Source organism: Anabrus simplex, chromosome 3 (genome assembly GCF_040414725.1).
Source record: "Anabrus simplex isolate iqAnaSimp1 chromosome 3, ASM4041472v1, whole genome shotgun sequence".
Taxonomy (NCBI): Eukaryota; Metazoa; Arthropoda; class Insecta; order Orthoptera; family Tettigoniidae; genus Anabrus; species Anabrus simplex.
In genome coordinates this window covers 128702367-128725544 of record NC_090267.1, presented here as the reverse complement: position 1 = coordinate 128725544, position 23178 = coordinate 128702367, and the positions used below count along the sequence as shown (strand labels likewise).

The window sequence follows — 23178 nt, the reverse complement described above, 5'->3', positions numbered from 1 at the left end:
TAAATTGTTGACAGATGAGCAGGACAAAGGTTTCCAATAAAACATTTTTCTTCTTGTTAATTTCATTTAGGTTGTGTGAGGAATTGTTGTATTGGTCAATATCGATATCAATATTCTTCAGTATATTAAGTATATTCTTCAGTATATTCAGTATATTAAGTAAGGGACCTTTCTGTTAATAATGTAAAATCTTTAAATTCTGGTCAATTGTTGTGTATTTATGATTTTGTTCCTTACAATGTTCGCTCATGGCTGAGTAGCGGTATACTTCAAGGCGTTAAGATGTTTGGTGTATCTTATATTGAAACTACGGCCTGTTTGTTCTACGTACGTTGAAAAACAAGACTGGCACTTTAATTTGTATACCCCAGAGTTTGTAAATTTCTGTTGCTATCGACGTTATGGGAATAAAAATCTATAGCATTGGTGTGAGTGGTCTTGAAAGCTATTTTTAACTTATGCTTTTTAAAAATATTAGAAATTGGATATATGTTGTTATTATTAAAGGTAAATGTGGTAAACTTCTATTTAGGGGGAGGTTCTTTTTTCAAGGTGATCTTGGGTTTACTTCTAAATTTATTAAGAATTTTATTCACGAACGCTTTACATTCAGCTATTGTATAAATGGTGTTGATTTCTTTCCTAAAATTCTTACGGGATAAAGGAACAAAAAGTGCTCTGAAAATCATACTATTAACCACTTGACGTACTTTGATGGATATCTCTGTCCTGGCTCTTGACTGCACTCCGGTACGAAGACAGATCTCTCCGTCCGCGTGTAGTGTTTATTTCTGGACCCACTCCAAGCCGGTTTGCTTTGTGAAAGGATTTGATAATAGTAAGGAAACCGCTTGACGGATGAAAGCACTTCTGCGCAGTTATCCTGTGGGAAGAATAACCTGTATCTTAGCAACCTCATAGTAAGCGAAATCATGGCTGCCTCCAAGTTGAGTGACGGAGCGATTATAAGGAAATTTTTAGAAGAGAGTAACATTGATATAGAAATAAGTGACGAAGAATTTAATGGAAATGAAAGTAGTGAAAGTAGTTTGTGTGATAGTGACATGAGCGCTGGTAGGGGTGAACAAAGTGCTGTTTTGCTGTCAAATATGTCTCTGAATTTTAGGCCTACAACTGATGCCACACCAACGGCTTCTAATCATATTTTACATGATAGGGAATGGAACTGGGAGCATGTAAGTAATACTCCAGAGTATCTTTCGTGCATTGCTTCTGGTGAAATAAATAGTGTTGTTCAAAGGCACCTAGGACAATGCCTGAACGAACTGCAAGTTGTGAACGAATTTCTAACAGCAGACTTTTGAGAATATCTAACCAATGAGACAAATGCTTATACAAGTAAATGTCTGTATTAGCTGCCGAGGATATAAATAGGGTAATGTCATATGAAGAACCAATGAGACAAATGCTTATGCAAGTAAATGTCTGTATCAGCTGCCGAGGATATAAATAGGGTAATGTCATATGAAAAGAAACACTGGTTTTCTGTATCTGAGGATGAAATGATAGCCAGATTACCTTGAAGTGGTAAAGTATGATGGAAAAAAGAAGTTCAGACCCAATCTTGTTGTTGACTACAGCTGTGGAATGGGTGTTGTTGATTCCCATGACCAGAGACTCGCATCATTCCCCTTGATGAGGATGTATGTAAAAGGATACAAAAAAAATAAAAAATTAAAAAATTATACTTACCGGACGAGTTGGCCGTGCGCGTAGAGGCGCGCGGCTGTGAGCTTGCATATGGAAGATAGTAGGTTCGAATCCCACTATCGGCAGCCCTGAAAATGGTTTTCCGTGGTTTCCCATTTTCACACCAGGCAAATGCTGGGGCTGTACCTTAATTAAGGCCACGGCCGCTTCCTTCCAACTCCTAGGCCTTTCCTATCCCATCGTCGCCATAAGACCTATCTGTGTCGGTGCAACGTAAAGCCCCTAGAAAAAAAAAAATTTATGTCCCCACGTACTTTAAACGATTTTCAGAGACGCCAAACAAAACATACTAGGGTATGTGTTAGTAAAAAGAGGCAACGAAAGTACGAAATTAAACATTATAATAAAACGCATTACCGCCACACCTGTAGATATCCATAAATGCGGTATATTTTCCTGTTATTTATTTTTATTCTTTCCGTCGAGGAACTTAGGCACTGTCAGGGCTATAATATACCTAACCTAAACAATGTGGTCTGTCTTATCTCATGGACAACTGTTTACTTAAATCCTGATGTGATAAATGTAGAGAACAAGCATGAAATGTACTTAAAAATAAGGGTCTGTGTTCCAACAGCTGCAGCTATCAAAAGAATGTTTCCAGTTACTATGTATTACATTCGGAAATACTTTTTTTTTTTTGGTATGGTCTTTACGTCGCACCGACACAGATAGGTCTTATGGCGACGAGACATTCGGAAATACAACTCGTGACATATGCTAGTTATCAGCTGATGGTTTGGCATGCCTTCTACAGCACGGCTTTATTCGGAAGAAGTGGCTTGTGCTACATATACACCAACTGGGAATATCGGAGAACATCTCCAGAAACCATTAGGGAATAGATTCACACTGTTTAGACTCTATAGTCGGGAACAAAATTATTTTTAAAAGTTTAAAAAAGACGGGACCTTGTATGCTCTCGATTGCAGTGCATGGCTCAAAGAGAATGAAGCATGGCTGACGCGACTGACAAAATGGCAGTGAGGATGACAACACTTGGAATGCCGACATGCCGCTAGCAGGACAGGGAAGTTGGCGGAGCAAGGCGATAATTCAAATGAAAACAGTGATCATGTTTACTGTGTGGTAGGCCTACTACTGAACTGACAGAGACAAATGACTGGCCATTAAGTTGTTTTGTATCAATATTTAATTATATGATAACACGTTACCCTTATCCCTTTTACCTACGGGGTCGAGTATGAAGTGAGACAAATCTTCGTAGCGAGTTTTTACAGCCGTATGTCCTTCCTGACATCAACCTCACCAGAGGAATTAATGAGATGTAACGAATGACGTGATATGAGTAAATAAAACGGACTTTTGTATGTACCATAGGCCTGAAAGTCGGATTCACCATTTGTTGTCTTTTTACATTTAGAAATACTGCCTTCCAACTAAAATAGCCAGTATAACGTAAATACATTGTAAGTTTGTTGAATAATGGTATAGAATGTTTACACATACAATTTATAGCTCTTTATAGCCTAGAAGTCATGTGTTCGCTGCACTAAATTTTGAGGTTATCGCATATTGGACCCTTTACTATTATTGGCTGTAAAAATGGGGGGAAAAAAAGGGGGGGCCTAATATGCGAGTAAATACGGTAAGTAAGAATGTGATAAACCTCAAGATATGGCAGAGTACGTCGCTGATTTCCGCGGATAGTTTATATTTTCTTGCATCTAGTTAAATTTCGGAAATGCTATTTCCATGTAAATTTTTAGTGAGGAGATTATCATTTCTCTACATACGCTTGAAATATGTTTTCATGATGCATATATGGTTAGGTTAGGTGACACTGTTTGAAGAAAAAACTAAAACTTTGCCACAGAAGCCTCTGGAGTGATATTATAATTTTTTCAGAATGAAATTAAACACACTTTCACGTAGTATCAGAATTTGAAAAGTAACAAACAAGTAAGCCGTAGTGTGGACGTCATCCGCGAAAACGCAAGTTATGAACAAACTGTTTGGTGTTTCATACCAGTTTTAATGTGTATGAGGATTTTTCTGACTTTTACAAAAAATCGGATATAACGACAATCCGCTATAGCGAGTAAATTTTTCGCTGTTATGAATTCTTGCTATAACAGACTTCTACTGTTTCTTGAAAATTCATTAAAGGATTAACGAAGAAAACACCTTCAGAGTTGCTATATTACTGAAAATTAGAAAACTAGTAGAAAAGAAACAAGATAATTTACTTGTAAGTGGATGAAATTTTACATTACACACATGGTAACGCAAGCAAGCAAGCTTGTTGTTCCATGTATAGTAATTGTTATGATCATAGGCATGGAACCTCAAGTTTTATGTAGAATCTGAACCAAACAATGTGATTTAACGTTAACAAAAATTTATGTATTATGTTTCTTGGATTTGAGCCATGACTATATTGGTGTCAGTTTGTGACTTCCCCTCTCGGAGAACAATCATCAAATGAGAAATGCAACCAAGCAAGCAAAGGGCGCCAATCTTTAAGTTGAGGACTTAAAGATAAAATTTATAATCAAGCTTGGACAGACTCTTATCACAGGGGTGAGGTGATAGTACACTAATCATTAAGCAGGAGAATTAGAAATCAAAAGGCTAATTAAGGCAGATTGATTACAATGAACTAGAAAAATACTATTTATTATATTTAAGATGAATGACGACGGTTTAACGAGAACTGAATTTAACATAGAAAATGAATTTAATAAAAAATTGAATGACTCTACTTCGCGAAAACTTGCAATATCTTTAACTCGCTTGCTCACCATGTCGTCTTGTTCTGCTGGTCCTTGGAAAGCTTCCATCCTTGCAGCTGGAACATCACCGGTCGTCTTTGATATCTCTTCATCTGCAGCTCAGTACCATTCCTGCCTTGCCAATTGCACCCACCACTAATTGGAAGATGACTTCAAAACTAACACTCCCTATTATGCTTTATCCCATAGATTGGAGATAAGCCCTATGTCACAGTTAGAAGAACCACCTTGGGTTATATGGAGAGGATACTCAATTAAGAATCCTTCCAACTTTACTGATAATGTTCTCTGAAGTTTCATTTCTATCTAGATTAAAACTATCTATTGACTTAGACTGGTTCAAACCGGTCCTGTAGCCGTGCTGTACGTACTTCCTCATGAGAGTGGCTATACACCCCTCATTCAGAATTTCTAAGTATCGAGACGCAGAATCAAGTAGAAAATCAAGTAGAAGCCTCGTAGAAGATCGTAGAATAATGTAGAGAGACTCGCAGAAGCGAATAAGACGTTGTAGAGAGACCCCCTGGAGCTCCAACACGCCCTCTTATAACCTTCTCTCGCGCTAATTACAGGCCGCTACACGTGGTCCAATCAGATGACACTTCTCTCCCCACTCTAGATTTTAGAGTAGATGGGTCCCACACAAGATATCAACTGTTCTTCTATTCGTCCTTTCAATCAGTATCCATGGCAACATGACGCTCCTTTGAAAATATAGGCGTTGATCAGTTCGAATAATTCTGGTCGAAATACGGTAGCTTACGTTAGGACGCGTGAACACGTGCTCGCATTTCTCAGAACTTGATGTCTAAATTTGTCCTCCCTTCCTCCTCGGTGATGTGGCAAGATAACTGAAATCTACTGCAAGTTAATTTTAACCAACTGTCGCAAGAATCTAAGTGAATATTAGGATATTCAGCCCTCGTTTATAAGTCGTAGTTACAAAGTAATGAAATGATAGTGAGCAAATGATTAAACATGAATTATAATACAATTACATACCAAATAAATATCATGACGTTAAATTCCTGAATTAATTACACATAATAAAATTAACATAATTACACTGTAACGTCTGGAACGTTACATACGCCCCCATGAGTTCTTAACAAATATCACATGAGTTGAGAACTCACACACATACTCCCACATTGACTTGAAATACCTCTATTACCTGCCCATAACGAGCGACATTATTTTCATACACTTAATTATATCTCACTCTTTCCATATCTCTCTTAGACTGCTTCCCATTGCGACTGTCTGTTATTTCAGTTCATCTTGAGGTTTAGATGCTAAATTATGCCCATCATAAGCAACTTTTCACTTTTGTAAAAAAAACAAGATTACCCTAGAGAATATAACATAATATATACAATTCAGATTACAAACTCTGCCGAGTGTCTTTTTGTCCTTTTACTCCCATCTTTCCGACATTCTTTGCCAGATAGCAGTAACACGTTCTCTTCCATAATTTTACATTAAAAAATGGAAAACATATGATACAAACAATTTACACTTTTATCACTCTTTCGAATGTTTCAACCTTATCTTGAAGCAGGATGCAATACACTTCACACAAATACACACGTGATTTAAGCTCACGGTAAAATTATTGCAAGTTAGAAATGCACATACGGGAAAATTAATTATTTGCCGTCGTCAGCTTTAATTAGCCTTCTGTAACATCTCATAAAACAAATATATAAAATTTCATGGCCTCACATACGTAAAACAAATGATCTATCGTTAATGAACGAGCGTAAATATACCGCTACACACAAAACACCTTCCTTGTTTACAAACACAACTAGGAAATACCACCACAATTGAGACGTAAACACATACCGCTCGTAGTCTGACATAACAAGTAGCAACTTCCCCGAGTTACTGACCTATATCTCACAATCCGGTCAGCCACCTCACACGACAGGTATCTCCTTAAACTACTAATGTTATATGAACCATTCATTACGCTCTCGCCATCCGCTAACTTGTAAGCACAGGGTCCTAGTTTTCTATGTACTTTATAAGGGCCTTGATATAAAAGAAAAAATTTCTTTGTCACCTTATCCTCACTATTTGACAACATGGGAACTCTCACCAAAACCATATCACCTACCTCAAAGTTATCCAGTACCTTACGTTTTTGTTGCCTTTTACGTTTATCTCCAGATTTAATCAGGTTCTCCCGTGCTAGTCGGACGTAAAATTCAGCATTACGAGGTGGTTCCTCAGGCAAACCTAACACTCTCACTACGCTCTCGCATTCAATACACAAACGTATTGATCTATCACACTTAGGCACAACAATTAAGGGATTAACATATTGACTGTTTGATAATTCAATCACATCGTCTGCTAACATAGCTTGAATTTGATCCTCTACGGCTTTTGCATATTTGTGTGGTATCGGATACCGCGGTCCGCTGAATGGAGTCTTATCCAGCACAGAAAAAGAATGTTCATACAGATGGGTAACACCAGGTTTCTCGGAGAAAATCTCCACGTGTTCACATAACACTTCAAATAACTTGTCCTTCTGGACTTCATTCAACTCATTTCTACTTACGGCTTCTTTCAAGCCACATATTTTATCCTCATGAATCCACAACTGACACAACTTCAGGCCCTCACTAGCCTCTTCATTTACTTTAGAAACCTCTTTCATTCTCCACACTGTACTAACTTCCGTTTTCCTCTGAATTTCCTCCTCAAACTTGACCTTAATATCCTCATTATTCCACCTCAAATTTAGCACTAGATCATTGTAATTTAACTGAGCCAATTTTAACGTTAACCAGTCAGATCCCAAGATAAGATCAAATATTAAATGCGGAATTACCAAACATATCTGAACGCTAATAAAATTATTAATACAGATCGTGACAGCTACTTGTTTACAAATTTGCTTAGACCTCTTTCCAACAGCCGTAATGATGAAAGTAGACTTAACAGGCATTTCCTCCAACTGAATACCCTGTTTCACTAATGACTCATACCACTGAGAACTAATACATGATATTTGGCTACCAGAATCAATCAAAACTTTAACCCACGCCCCCCAGACTTTCAATTTAACAACGGGATTGACTACTTTATTACTTGCATCTCCATTATTCTGCTCGGGTTCATACAACAAATCGTCTCTAACATCGAGGTCATATGGTAACACTTTCATGGCAAGACACTTCGCTACCTTCTTACTAGGCTGGAATTCTGACCTAACATTACAGCCTCTCGTTAGTTTAAAGGTTCCCTTTGTGTATTGACGTTGGACTCATTAGTACATTGCTCTGGCCTCCGTTGGGAATTTCCTGTCCTATATTCAGATGCTCCTCTCCTGCTGTTCTGCTGAGGTCTGAACTGATTACGAGTTTCGTGATTCTGTGTACTACCGTTATGTCTCATTCCGTTGTGATGACTAAAGTTCTGAATATTCTCCGTTCTACTCCTAAGGTTACCTAACGCATCAAAACTGCCTAGTAGGTTCTCCATCTCCTGAATAGTTCCAACTTTTTGCATACAGGCCGCTTCTCTCACCCTGTCCGGAAAATGTCTTAAAAGTAGTCTTACTACATCAGACCCCTCGGTTATACCATCTAAGTTCTGACAAATCATGACATGTGCCAGGAAGTACTCGGTCATAGTAACTCCTTCATGCTGTTTGTACCTCCCAAATACCACCCTTTCTCTCTCCCTAGCTTGTATCGCTTCATTCCAGAATTTCTCTCTAAACTTATTTCTGAATTCTTTCAGGTTCGTCATCGTCTGCCTATATACCATGAACCAAGACCGAGTTTCTCCTACAAAAGCATGGTCAATATTTTCCATAACGTCTTCCCAGTCCATAGACCCTTCCTCTAGACGCTTTTCAAATCGTTTTTCAATCATCTTAAGAAAATCTAGCGGGTTCGTTTGTTTCCCATTAAATTTAGGTAGTTCAATTTCCCTAATGTAGCTATTTCCTAGACATTGCCTTCCCGTGAAAACCTGTTTATCCTTTGCCACCTGTTTTAACTTATTTTCTGCTTTCTCCATCCGGCAATCTACATCTCTGTCTCTCCTATCAATTTCTCTCTCCAAATTAACCTGCTTCTCTTTCAATGTCCTAATTTCAATCTTATTCTCTTCCGCTATCGCAAACCTTTCTTCACTTGCCCGGGTCTCATCTTCTATTCTAAGCTTTACCGTGTCAATCTCTTGTTGGACGTGGTCTTTAAATATCCGTATTTCCCCTCTTTGAGTCTCAACTCTCTTATCAATACTAGTGACCTGCCTCATTACTTCCTCCCTAGTAGAGTTGTTTTCCTTCCCCATTAATTCCAGGAATTCACTTCTCTGTTCCGCAAACTTTGCTTCTACCTTTTTCCCTTGCCGTACATATTCGCTTTTCTGGTCCTCTAATCGCTTATTAAAATGTTCATTTTTTACCACCAGATCGCGTAACTGCCTACTGTGTTCGTCCATTCTCCGATTCGCTTCCTCCTTATTTTCCCTCATCTCCCTGCTTAATTCAGCTTTAGTTTGTTCTAATTCACTTTTAAGCTCAGATTTAATTTGTTCCAATTCATTTTTTATTTCAGTTTTACTGTCCTCTATCTTACTTAACATTAACTGCATCATTCCCATTAACTGATCATTATTATTACTTTCATTGTTAGTGTTGACTTCCGCTTCGCCCCCCATCCTACTATCATCTGACTCCATACTGACTTCTTTCTGTTTGCCTTCACTCTCCATACTACTTACACTTCTATCTTCAATTTCCTCTACAAGACTACACAACTCTTCCTCTGAACTCAATACGCTATTGCCTTTTATCGCCCGTCCACTACGCAACATCCTCTCCTCTTTCGTCTGATCAGCCATGACCCTTCCCACAATCAAACACTCTTAATGAAACGTGGATATCCAAATTTTGCCCATAATACGAATTCTGATATCGTTACTGTCATTAACTGCTCCGTACTTAATGATTTTCTCGCCACACGTTGGAGCGGCATTTATGTGACTTCCCCTCTCGGAGAACAATCATCAAATGAGAAATGCAACCAAGCAAGCAAAGGGCGCCAATCTTTAAGTTGAGGACTTAAAGATAAAATTTATAATCAAGCTTGGACAGACTCTTATCACAGGGGTGAGGTGATAGTACACTAATCATTAAGCAGGAGAATTAGAAATCAAAAGGCTAATTAAGGCAGATTGATTACAATGAACTAGAAAAATACTATTTATTATATTTAAGATGAATGACGACGGTTTAACGAGAACTGAATTTAACATAGAAAATGAATTTAATAAAAAATTGAATGACTCTACTTCGCGAAAACTTGCAATATCTTTAACTCGCTTGCTCACCATGTCGTCTTGTTCTGCTGGTCCTTGGAAAGCTTCCATCCTTGCAGCTGGAACATCACCGGTCGTCTTTGATATCTCTTCATCTGCAGCTCAGTACCATTCCTGCCTTGCCAATTGCACCCACCACTAATTGGAAGATGACTTCAAAACTAACACTCCCTATTATGCTTTATCCCATAGATTGGAGATAAGCCCTATGTCACAGTTAGAAGAACCACCTTGGGTTATATGGAGAGGATACTCAATTAAGAATCCTTCCAACTTTACTGATAATTTTCTCTGAAGTTTCATTTCTATCTAGATTAAAACTATCTATTGACTTAGACTGGTTCAAACCGGTCTTGTAGCCGTGCTGTACGTACTTCCTCATGAGAGTGGCTATACACCCCTCATTCAGAATTTCTAAGTATCGAGACGCAGAATCAAGTAGAAAATCAAGTAGAAGCCTCGTAGAAGATCGTAGAATAATGTAGAGAGACTCGCAGAAGCGAATAAGACGTTGTAGAGAGACCCCCTGGAGCTCCAACACGCCCTCTTATAACCTTCTCTCGCGCTAATTACAGGCCGCTACACGTGGTCCAATCAGATGACACTTCTCTCCCCACTCTAGATTTTAGAGTAGATGGGTCCCACACAAGATATCAACTGTTCTTCTATTCGTCCTTTCAATCAGTATCCATGGCAACATGACGCTCCTTTGAAAATATAGGCGTTGATCAGTTCGAATAATTCTGGTCGAAATACGGTAGCTTACGTTAGGACGCGTGAACACGTGCTCGCATTTCTCAGAACTTGATGTCTAAATTTGTCCTCCCTTCCTCCTCGGTGATGTGGCAAGATAACTGAAATCTACTGCAAGTTAATTTTAACCAACTGTCGCAAGAATCTAAGTGAATATTAGGATATTCAGCCCTCGTTTATAAGTCGTAGTTACAAAGTAATGAAATGATAGTGAGCAAATGATTAAACATGAATTATAATACAATTACATACCAAATAAATATCATGACGTTAAATTCCTGAATTAATTACACATAATAAAATTAACATAATTACACTGTAACGTCTGGAACGTTACAAGTTTAGTGACAATATCATTTGGTAGGCCTGTTGGTTGCGGTGGATAAAGGGACATTTTGGTACTGTATCGCTGTTAGTAAAGGAGTCTTCTCTCAGCAAGCATGTTGGCCGTGCGGTTAGTGTTCTGCAGCTGTGAGCTTACGTTTGGGAGATGGGTGCGAATCCCATTGTCAGCAGGTCGGAAGATGGTTTTTCATGTTTTACCATTTTCACACCAGGCAAATGCTGGGGCTGTACCTTAAGGCCATGGCCGCTACCTTCATAATCCTTGCCTTTCCTGTCTTTGTGTCGTCAGAAACCTTTGATGTGTTAGTGTGACGTTAATACAATAGGAAAAGAAAAGAGGGTCTTCTGTCTTACAATAATACTAGTATTTTATCTCACTTCAGGTTAAAATTACATTTTACCGGGCGAGTTGGCCGTGCGCGTAGAGGCGTGCGGCTGTGAGCTTGCATCCGGGAGATAGTAGGTTCAAATCCCACTATCGGCAGCCCTGAAAATGGTTTTCCATGGTTTCCCATTTTCACACCAGGCAAATGCTGGGGCTGTACCTTAATTAAGGCCATGGCCGCTTCCTTCCAACTCCTAGGCCTTTCCTATCCCATCGTCGCCATAAGACCTATCTGTGTCGGTACGACGTAAAGCCCCTAGCAAAAAAAAAAAAAAAAAAAAATACATTTTTCATCTGGGTTGTTTTTGTACTTAGAATAACAACCTTTGTCTGCTAGATAACGGACGACCTGGAAAGGCAACGTGATAAATATTTGCTACCCTTTGCTGTACCACTCAACACAGAAAAAATTTCTGTTATTTCTATCTGGAATGCAGAATAAAAGCACAAAAATTCTTATCCAGCAATCTCACTGCTAACCAGCAAGCAAAATTGAACTCTCCCGAGGCTAACAGCTTACTCCCCGAAGGTACAATTTATCCTGTGAAGTGCAGGAATTCAAGGCTTTTTCCTATTATCACGCAACTTTCCCTGACCTGCCTCCTGTAGTGAAGACTCTTACCTGTGTTAGAAATAATGTTCTTTTCACAAGGGAAAACAAAGAACATTTTCTGGGCTAATGTGATCGTACTGAGTGGTTATAGCAAAAACCCTGACCTCCCTCCTGCTGTGAGGACTCTTACCTGTGCTGGAAATAAGGTTCCTTTCACAAGGGAAAACAAAGAACTTTTTCATGGCTAATGTGTCCGGCTCCATTGGTAAATGGTTAGCGTGCTGGCCTTTGGTCACACGGGTCCCAAGTTTGATTCCCGGCAGGGTCGGGAATTTTAACCATAATTAGTTAATTTTGCTCTCACAGGGGCTGGATGTATGTGTCGTCTTCATCATCATTTCAACGTCATCATGATGCACAGGTCTCCTATGGGCGTCAAATCAGAAGACCTGCATCTGATGAGCCGAACTTGTCCTTGGACACTCCCGGCACTAAAAGGCATACACCATTTCATTTTCAGGGCAAATGTGATCATACTAAGCAGTTGTAGCAAAAATTTGTGATGCGATGAGTGAGGTATTTTTACATAGATTTAATACAATGGACCTCCCCTGCAAACCGTGTGACCTGGCCGCGGTGGGGAGGCTTACGCGTCCCAGTGAAGCAGATAGCTGAGCCACAGGTGCAACCATATCAGATGGGTATCTGTTGAGGGACCAGACTAATGAATGGTTCATCGAAAGGGGAGTAGTAGCCTTTCAGAAGTTGCAAGGGCGGCAGTCTAAATGATTGACTGATATGGCCTTATTCAACAAGGCTTACAAGGAAACTGCCCGTACTGTCATATCTAAATCAACAATGAAATTTGGTAGAGAGGATGATAGGTTCATAAGAAAGCAATGTACAAAAATTCAGCTGCTATTTCGATCAGTAAGGTCCTTAAATCGATACGGAAATGTCTAATGGAATTTGTATGCTTTAGCGTATAGCTCGACGTGGGCAGCCCTGGTGACCAGCTGAAGTGACTGGGTTACCTTGAGCTTTCTGCGCTAGCCAGTTGACACATGTTCATTTGAAAGAGCAGTCTTGAACCTGGCTAATGTTCTAGAGTATGCTTTATGTTATTTCCGTGAAAAAGGTTTCTACTCTTCCCGTGAAATAACTTTGGAAGAAAGGGAGATGGGTCGACGTGTGATCAAGCTAATTGAAAATCATCCCTTGGGTGCCAGCATCATCTCGGAGTCGTGTCTGAAGAGAAATAGTGACAGTGAAAGTGATAGTGGAAGCAACGACACGTCATCTGCTCTATCTGAAAGAGAAGGCAGCACACCATCGCCAGGAACAAGATGTGTTACGGGTCCGATTTTGAGCCCCGAGTCTGATTCCCGTCAATCCAGTGAAGAGACACTGCAGTCACCTAGCAAATCTACTAGTTAAAGCTATGCTTCCAGTCCACAGAAGAAAGTGAAACAAACTGTAGATCTTGCATACAAGAGAAAAGCTGTAAATTTGTGATGAAATAGGGAGGGATGTGTGTGCATTAACTACTGTTTGCAAAAGTTGTCGTAAGGTGACGTCACTACGACAACTGTACAGGTGGAAGAACCAATTAGAATCTACATCAGTAAGCCCCATTGAACACAGGAAATTGATGCATACAAAATTATTTTTTCTCTTTACAGAAGCAAGAAGACTGAAGTGGAATGTATGCGATGAAGACCTGCACCTTGGAAATTTCAAGAGAGATTTCAATGGGGTGAACTAATTTTAGTGCATGTGCTAGTTATTGAGTTGTTTAAAGAAAAAGTACAGAATAAAAAGCAGATAAATTACGAATTTTGTATCCCGTACGTATCTGCAAGAAGAAGACAAAAAAGATAAAGTTGCAAAGAAATTTGTGGAACCAGCTACAGAGTGATTTTTAGACTACACCCCTTCTTCAATATACAATACTGATTAGAGTGGTTTCGTGCCCGAATGAAAGTGAAAAGGACTGTATCGTTTGTTGGTGAGAAACATACAGAAACAGTTGCTCAATCAGTTAGTGTACTCACCCATTCGTACATAATTATGCCTACAATTAGTATGACCAGTACTCTTTTCTCGAAATTATTAATTGTATCTTGTCCGGCTTTATGGCATAATGGTTAGCGTGCTGGCCTTTGGTCACAGGGGTCCCAGGTTCGATTCTCGGCAGGGTCGGGAATTTTAACCATGATTGGTTAATTTCTCTGGCATGGGGGTTGGGTGTAGGTGTCGTCTTCATCATCATTTCATCCTCATTATGATGCGTAGGTCGCCTACGGGAGTCAAATAAAAAGACCTGTACCTGGCGAGCCGAACATGTCCTTGGACACTCCTGGCACTAAAAGCCATACACCATTTCATTTCATTTCATTTCATTTCATTTCATTTCATTGTATCTTTATTCATTGTATCTTTATTTGATCTGATCTTTACATTAAGACATATGATGGAGAAGAGATGGGAGTTTGGAAAAGACATAGTGATGATATTTACTGACATTGACAGTTGGTATGGGACACAATAAGGTAAAAAACAAGTTAACAGAGTGGAAGTGTAGATGATAAAAGCTGTTGTGTTGTTTGAGTCATCAGTCCATAGACTGGTTTGATGCAGCCCTCCATGCCACCCTATCCTGTGCTAACCTTTTCATTTCTACGTAACTATTGCATCCTACATCTGCTCTAATCTGTTTGTCATATTCATACCTTGGTCTACCCCTACCGTTCTTGCCACCTACACTTCCTTCAAAAACCAACTGAACAAGTCCTGGGTGTCTTAAGATGTGTCCTATCATTCTATCTCTTCTTCTCGTCAAATTTAGCCAAATCGCTCTCCTCTCACCAATTCGATTCAGTATCTCTTCATTCGTGATTCGATCTATCCATCTCACCTTCAGCATTCTTCTATAACACCACATTTCAAAAGCTTCTATTCTCTTTCTTTCTGAGCTAGTTATCGTCCATGTTTCACTTCCATACAATGCCACGCTCCACACAAAAGTCTTCAAAAACATCTTTCTAATTCCGATATCAATGTTTGAAGTGAGCAAATTTCTTTTCTTAAGAAAGCTCTTCCTTGCTTGTGCTAGTCTGCATTTTATGTCCTCCTTACTTCTGCCATCGTTGGTTATTTTACTACCCAAGTAACAATATTCATCTACTTCCTTTAAGACTTCGTTTCCTAATCTAATATTTCCTACATCACCTGCCTTCGTTCGACTGCACTCCATTACTTTTGTTTTGGATTTATTTATTTTCATCTTGTACTCCTTACCTAAGACTTCATCCATACCATTCAGCAACTTCTCGAGATCTTCTGCAGTCTCAGATAAAATAACAATATCATCGGCAAATCTCAAGGTTTTGATTTCCTCTCCTTGGACTGTGATTCCCTTTCCAAATTTCTCTTTGATTTCCTTTACTGCCTGTTCTATGTAAACATTGAAAAGGAGAGGGGACAAACTGCAGCCTTGCCTCACTCCTTTCTGGATTGCAGCTTCTTTTTCAAAGCCCTCGATTCTTATCACTGCAGACTGATTTTTATACAGGTTGTAGATAATTCTTCGTTCTCGGTATTTGATCCCTATCATCTTCAGAATCATAAACAGCCTGGTCCAATCAACATTATCGAATGCCTTTTCTAGATCTACGAATGCCATGTACGTGGGCTTGTCCTTCTTGATTCGATCCTCTAAGATCAGACGTAAAGTCAGGATTGCTTCACGTGTTCCTACATTTCTTCTGAAGCCAAATTGATCTTCCCCCAACTCAGCTTCAACTTGTTTTTCCATTCTTCTGTAAATAATACGTGTTAAAATTTTGCAGGCATGAGATACTAAACTAATAGTGCGGTAGTTTTCACACCTGTCAGCACCGGCTTTCTTGGGAATAGGTATAACAACATTCTGCCGAAAATCGGATGGGACTTCTCCTGTCTCATACATCTTGCACACTAAATGAAATAACCTTACCATGCTGGTTTCTCCTAAGGCAGTCAGTAACTCAGAGGGAATATCATCAATTCCAGGTGCCTTGTTCCTATTTAGGTCACTCACAGCTCTGTCAAACTCTGACCTCAAAATTGGGTCTCCCATTTCATCAGCATCAACAGCCTCTTCATGTTCCAGAACCAAATTATCTACATCGTTACCTTGATACAACTGTTGGATATGCTCCTGCCATCTTTCTGCTTTGTCTTCTTTCCCTAGAAGTGGCTTTCCATCTGAGCTCTTAATATTCATGCACCTAGATTTCCTTTCTCCAAAGGTTTCCTTGATTTTCCTGTATGCAGCATCTACCTTTCCCAGGACCATACAGCCTTCGACATCCTTGCACTTCTCCTTCAGCCATTCTTCCTTAGCTACCTTGCACTTTCTATCCACTTCATTCTTTAATCGCCTGTATTCTTTTCTGCCCTCTTCATTTCTAGCATTCTTGTATTTTCGTCGTTCATCAATCAGGTCTAGTATCTCCTGAGTTATCCACTGATTCTTAGTTGATCTTTTCTTCCTTCCTAACATTTCTTCAGCAGCCCTACTGACTTCATTTTTCATGACTCTCCACTCTTCCTCTACTGTGTTTCTTTCGGCCTTTTCATTTAGTCCTTGTGCAACATGTTCCTTGAAACGATCCATCACACTCTTTTCTTTCAACTTGTCTAGATCCCATCTTTTTGCATTCTTTCCTTTCTTCAATTTCTTCAACTTCAGATGGCATTTCATGACCAACAAGTTGTGGTCAGAGTCCACGTCTGCTCCTGGGAAAGTTTTGCAATCCAACACCTGGTTTCTGAATCTCTGCCTAATCATAATGAAGTCTATTTGATACCTTCCAGTGTCTCCAGGTCTCGTCCACGTATACAGCCGTCGTTTGTGGTGTTTGAACCAAGTATTGGCGAGGACTAAGTTATGGTCAGTGCAGAATTCAACCAGCCGACTTCCTCTTTCGTTCCTTTGTCCCAATCCGAATTCTCCTACTGTGCTACCTTCTCTTCCTTGGCCTACCACTGCGTTCCAGTCTCCCATCACAATTAGATTCTCGTCACCTTTGACATATTGTATTAAATCTTCTATCTCCTCATATATTCTTTCAATTTCTTCATCATCCGCTGAACTAGTAGGCATATAGACCTGCACTATTGTGGTGGGCATTGGTTTGGTGTCTATCTTGGCGACAATAATTCTTTCACTATGCTGGTCGTAGTAGCTTATCCGCTGCCCTATTTTTTTATTCATTATTAAACCAACTCCTGCATTACCCCTGTTTGATTTCGTGTTGATAATTCGGTAGTCGCCTGACCAAAAATCCTGTTCTTCCTGCCAACGTACTTCACTTATACCAACTACATCTAACTTTAGCCTATCCATCTCCCTTTTCAGATTCTCTAACCTACCACAACGATTCAAACTCCTAACATTCCACGCTCCGACTCGCAGAATGTCAGTATCCATCTTCCTGATGATCGCCCCCTCTCGTGTAGTCCCCACCCGGAGATCCGAATGGGGGACTAGTTTACCTCCGGAATATTTTACCCGGGAGGAAGCCATCATCAGTACATCTTTCATACAGAGAGAGCTGCATGTCCTCGGGAGGTGGTTACGGCTGTAGTCTCCCGTTGCTTTCAGCCGTGTAGCAGTATCAACACAGCTAAGCCATGTTGAGTATTATTACAAGGCCGTATCAGTCAATCATCTAGACTGCCGCCCTTGCAACTACCGAAAAGCTGCTACCCCCCTTTCGATGAACCATTCGTTAGTCTGGTCTCTCAACAGATACCCATCCGATATGGTTGCACCTGCGGCTCGGCTATCTGCATCATTGGGACACGCAAGCCTCCCCACCGCGGCAAGGTCACATGGTTCACAGAGGAGGGATAAAAGCTATGTACAAAAATTGTTTTAGTAGTGCGAAGACTAGTATAGGAAAAACAAAATGGTTTAAAGTTGAAACTGGTCTCTGACAGGGAGGTGTACTATCCCCCATACTATTCATCATGGTCATGGATGAAATTCATAAGAACATTAAACAGTGATTGGGAAGACAGGCAACAAAAGCCATATTGTTTGCAGATGATATAGTGATAGGGAGTGAGGATGAAATGGGAGTGCAAAAATAAATAGATGTATGGAATTAAGAGATGGAAAAATTTGGGATGAAGGTAAGCACAGAGAAAAGTAAAACAATAGTGATGACAAGGGGAAGGAAGGAAGGAAGGAAGGAAGGAAGGAAGGAAGGAAGGAAGGAAGGAAGAGGAAAGATAAAACTGAATGGTAAAATTCTGGAAGTGGTTAAAAGTTTTAAGTACTTGGGAAGTGTGATCACAGAAGATGGAAAGATAACTGAGGAAATGGGGAAAAGAATACAAGCAAACAGCTTCTACCAGAGTGTAAGGGGTATTTTGTGGAAGCAAGATGTCCCAAAGAAATGTAAGAAAGTATTATATTCAACCTATTATGAAGCTATGCAGCTGGATCGTGGTCTACAACAAAACGAGAGGAGAGTAGAATACAGGCAGCAGAGATTAAATTTCTAAGAGGTATCGAGGGCGAGACCAGAAAGGAAAGAATTAGAAATGAAGAGATAAGAAGAGATAAGGAAAAGGACAGGAATCTTGAAACTAGTGGCGTGCATTGTTCGAACTTGAGATGGGTAACCAAGCTGTTTTTAGGAAACTCTTTTAATATATAAATAATAATACTAATAATAATAAATTTACTATTACCGAGCTTGATAGCTGCAGTCGCTTAAGGGCGGCCAGTATCCAGTATTTGGGAGATAGTAGGTTCGAGCCCCACTGTCGGCAGCCCTGAAAATGGTTTTCCGTGGTTTCCCATTTTCACACCAGGCAAATGCTGGGGCTGTACCTTAATTAAGGCCATGGCCGCTTCCTCCCAACTCCTAGCCCTTCCCTGTCCCATCGTCGCCATAAGACCTATCTGTGTCGGTGCGACGTAAAGCAACTAGCTCAAAAAAAAAACTATTATTATGTTAAATGTCCATAATTTGGACTCGAGAGTTCTCTAAAAGTGATCCCTTGAATGTAGTATCATCATCATTATTCAAGTCAGTTTAGGGGTTAACAGTTGATCTAGTTACAGGAACCTAGCAGTGAGATTGTGAATTTGATCCGTCCAGTTTTTATGCTCAGAATGTAAGCTCCTTTCCAGGTCTTGTTTATCATAGAGGCAATGCAACATCATGGCCCAGCCTTTGCAAAGAGCTCAATTCGAGTTCAACAGACTGTGAAAGCTTTAATTCGGATGATTTGAGGTTATTTGAACGTGTGAAATATAATTGCTTTATTTCTAAGATACAGTATTTGGGACAGTAAGAACTGAAAATTGAATTTATAATTTTTTCATTGTAAAGACATGTGGATAAAACATTCAAGAATATGTTTCAGCAAGATTTACCATATTTTTCTTAAGGGTCAAAGTGTCTATGAGTGATCATTGCACAGGGAATGTGTGGAGCACTTTTAAAGGAATAGAAAATGGATTTGGTTTAATCTCATGGGCTGTCAAGTGACCAAATGTGATAGATGACCAAATCTTGGTTTTAATCTAAGCATGACTTATAATGATGAAGAAGATAAGTTTGAAAGCAGCACTGTCAATGTTTTTTCATTTAACATTGATATACATGTTTTTCTTGCAAAAAAGAATTTCTTGAAAATTTGACACCCATAATAGTTATCATTTAGAAAAGAAAAAAACTGAACTTTCACATAATTTGTTTTTGTGTAAATAGAATATTTCATGATTTCAGGTATAACACGGGAGTGATCCTACTTCAACTCCAGAAACTTCGGGAGTTAGGCTGGGGTCAACTCTGGAGACTGATTGCAGAGAAAGATCTCATTACTATGTTGGCCACCAGCTTAGCAGACCAAGATATCTTCAATGCTATCATTAAGCAGCATCCATATTTAGTGTATAATTTACCGTGCCAATGGAATGTGCAGCTGAGTGACAACACTCGCAGTGAATTGTGTTACACAGAAGTTACTGATCTTAAGGTAGGGACACTTGCCTAACTAAGATCCTTTGTTCTATTTTCGGTTTGAAAAGTAGTATACAAGTTAGTGACTATCACATCCTTACTGTTTCAGTGCAATGGAGATTTCACCATTTTACATATTCTGCTACATATATGGTTGCAATATGATTACGAATATGTCTAACTTTGCAAGCAATCTCATAGAATACAATACATTTAAAATTCTAGAAGGAAAAAAGTAATATTACAACAGCAGCAACATGATTCATTGCCAATGGTAAATCACCATTTATACGGTATATGTAAAGAAAAATAAAGTTTTCCTGAAAAATTAAAAAATATATAAGCTCATTTTATCCTAAGACAAATAGTGCGAAAATTACTAGCTATTTGATGCTGTTACCGTACAATACCCCTTATTCCCTTGTGGATTTTCTCTCTCTCTCATTGATTGATTGATTGATTTCCAACCTTCTCATATCTTTCTGGACCTGATCCCAGTATCTAATTTTAAGTCTTCTGGTAACCACCTTTGCTCTGGTACATCACAACATACTACCACCCTCACCTCATTCTACCGCGGTGTCCTCTTTGCTTTCACTCTTTCACATTCTTTGAATTATACTGAATGTTTTGTGAAAAATACTGTTCTTAAAATTAAAATGTTTTTATATTTTGACTTCACTTGTTGAGTTTAGTATGATATGCCTCAAAATAGGGGTTGAAGCAAAAGGGTATATTTCTGCAGGCAGTGCATGTTGTTCTTATGTCTTTCCTAATGTCTTTTTTTCTGACACAGCACACATCGGCGGCTAGCATATTTTTTCTTGTCTGTGGATGGAATCTTGGAGATTAAATATCTCTCTTTTAGCCTAAAGGGCGATATTTATTTACAATGAAACTCGGTTATGAAGTTCCCGCATAAGAAGTTTTCCTGCCTAAGAAGTGTGATATTCTTGGTCCCTTGATCAGTTGCATTAAGATATATGTATATTTTTCCCGTTTAAAGTGTTCTGTTGTAAATATATTTCCCGGTTAAACAGTTCAGATTTTAGAGCCCCTTGAGATAGAAAACGTTCGCTCAAAGCAGCCCATGGTTTGAACCCTCCAGTCTCCACGCAAGTTGCACCCTGTGTTAGACCCTTCGCGCGCTCGCGGTATGTCTCTGGTGTCACGGAACCTGTGCGGGCTTGCTAAGGCCATACGACGTCATGCTGTGACAACATGGACACCAGATGCTCACTCTGACCTTGTGAAATCGAATCGAACCCATCAGTCGAAATTTCCACTCCACCGTTCCATCTAGCAGAATAGAATCAAACGGGATTCTACGTGGAAAACATGAAGCACGCAATGGATGGTTTGATAAAACTTTAATGCAGTAATTTGCGGGCCGCGACAGGGTGAAGTCATTTATCGAGGTGGCCTAAACATTAATTAAAAACCGTAAAGTGTATTTGTCCACAACATTACTGTTAATCTACCACAAAATGAAATATTCTAACCTGTTTGATTTTTCATTCCCTTGCTTATTTCCTTCCAGGCATTCTCTCTTACGTTGTTGTTGCAATAATACTTATGGGTCTTGTCGTAGAGGAAATTACGTTTTTGAACTAAACTGATAAGATTTTCCGTGTCCATTATTAGTGAGGTGAACAAAAACAACTACCCGACTCTATGCAGGAAACAGCCGACTTGCCAGCAGCCAGTTGATACACATGCCGTCAAACAGCCAGCCGAAAGATCCCGATCGTCTACGAAGTTGAACGAATGTTGATAGCCAACTGGGTGTTGGTGGGAGGCACACAGAGGCATTGCAGTACCACGTGTTGGCATAAAATTGAAAGTTATTTTTAATTTTTCCTTTATACGAGCTAAACATTGTATTATCGTGTCACTCGTAATTATTACATCGCATTAGAACGTAGCACAAGGATGAGGAGACATGAAATAAAATTCTCGCAGGGAAGGAAACTGTTTACGTTTAGATGTGCTAGCGTTGCTACTGCGCCTTTATCACTCCCACGCAATACCCTAGATACTTTTCCATGCACTCATTTCTGCAACTTCGAACCTGTTGTTTCTTTTCTTCATTACCTATGGCATGAAGAGGATTAAAGCGTGAAAATAAACTCAATACTGGCTTGGCCATGCAGTACTTGCGAAACAGCCAGAAACTACGCCCGTTGCCGTGACAACCAGTAGGAATGCAGGGGCAATTTAGACCTAGGTTCTAAGAATCTCTAAGAATAAGTTGCCAGATTTCCCATTTGCTGTCGTTATCTTTGAAGCAGGTTGCCAGATTTCCCATTTGCTGTCGTTATCTTTGAAGCAGGTGTCGGGGGTGTGAGGAAGATAGAAAACTCATGCTAACAAACTGCCTTGTCTTTGCGTCTTGTAAGCCTAAGCTACGGATTGTCAAGCATAGTGTAGCATCGTAATTAGTATGAATAGGAGTCGGTGAAGTTTAGTTATACTTGTAATATCAACATACAAACGTTTTACGTGAAAATGAGCGGAACTCAGAGGAAAGAGATCAAGCGAAAGGCACTAACAATAAAAGACAAAGTGGAGATTATAAGGAAAGTGATCTACACATTCCCGTGTTGCTTTGGCAAAGGAGCTGGAGATGCCGCCGTCTACTTTGAACGGCATTGTAGCGAAGAAAGAAGAGATCTTTGCTTCTGCAGGGAATACTTCAGCAAATTGCAACGAAGTTAAATCTGAAAAGTATGATGAAATAGAACAAGCTCTGCTAATGTGGTTTAAACAGCAGCGAAGTTTAAACATACTTTTGAGTGGGACTATTGTGAAGGAGAAAGCCGAAAAATTGGATGCAAATTAAGGGTACCTTTTACCGCGTCGAATGGCTGGCTGGACTGCTTTAAAAATCGAGCCGGCATCGTTTACAAAACAATTTGTGGCAAATTTTTGTATTGTGGCTTTCTGTTAGCAGCTCTTATATATCAGCCTATTTCGGTATTATTCACAAACAAGGAAATCTGTTGATGGTGTGTTTCACATGTATTTCAAATTACAGAATAAGTTTTTGGGCATTACACCTTTTAAGAAGTTTCCTGCTTAAGAAGTTTTTTTTTTTTTTTTTTTTTTTTTTTTGCTGTCCCTTGAAAAACTTCTAACAGAGTTTCACTATTTAATATTTTATCCCATGTGGATGGGTGCGGCACATGGTGCTGTTCCATCAGGGGGTGCACTACCACGAGACAGAAATTGAGAAGACGTCATTCTCTTCCGCACATTTAGGGCTCTCGGAATCACCAA

General features: G+C 39.5%; 1 protein-coding gene across 1 annotated transcript in view; it reads left to right on the top strand.

Moving 5' to 3' along the window:
* Nucleotides 1–23178, top strand: part of LOC136867094 (xylosyl- and glucuronyltransferase LARGE1) — a 145235-nt gene that overhangs the window by 45536 nt on the left and 76521 nt on the right. Inside the window, exon 7 of the mRNA XM_067144196.2 lies at nt 19666–19915. Coding sequence (XP_067000297.1) covers nt 19666–19915 — 250 coding nt within the window. The remainder of the gene's footprint in view (nt 1–19665; nt 19916–23178) is intronic.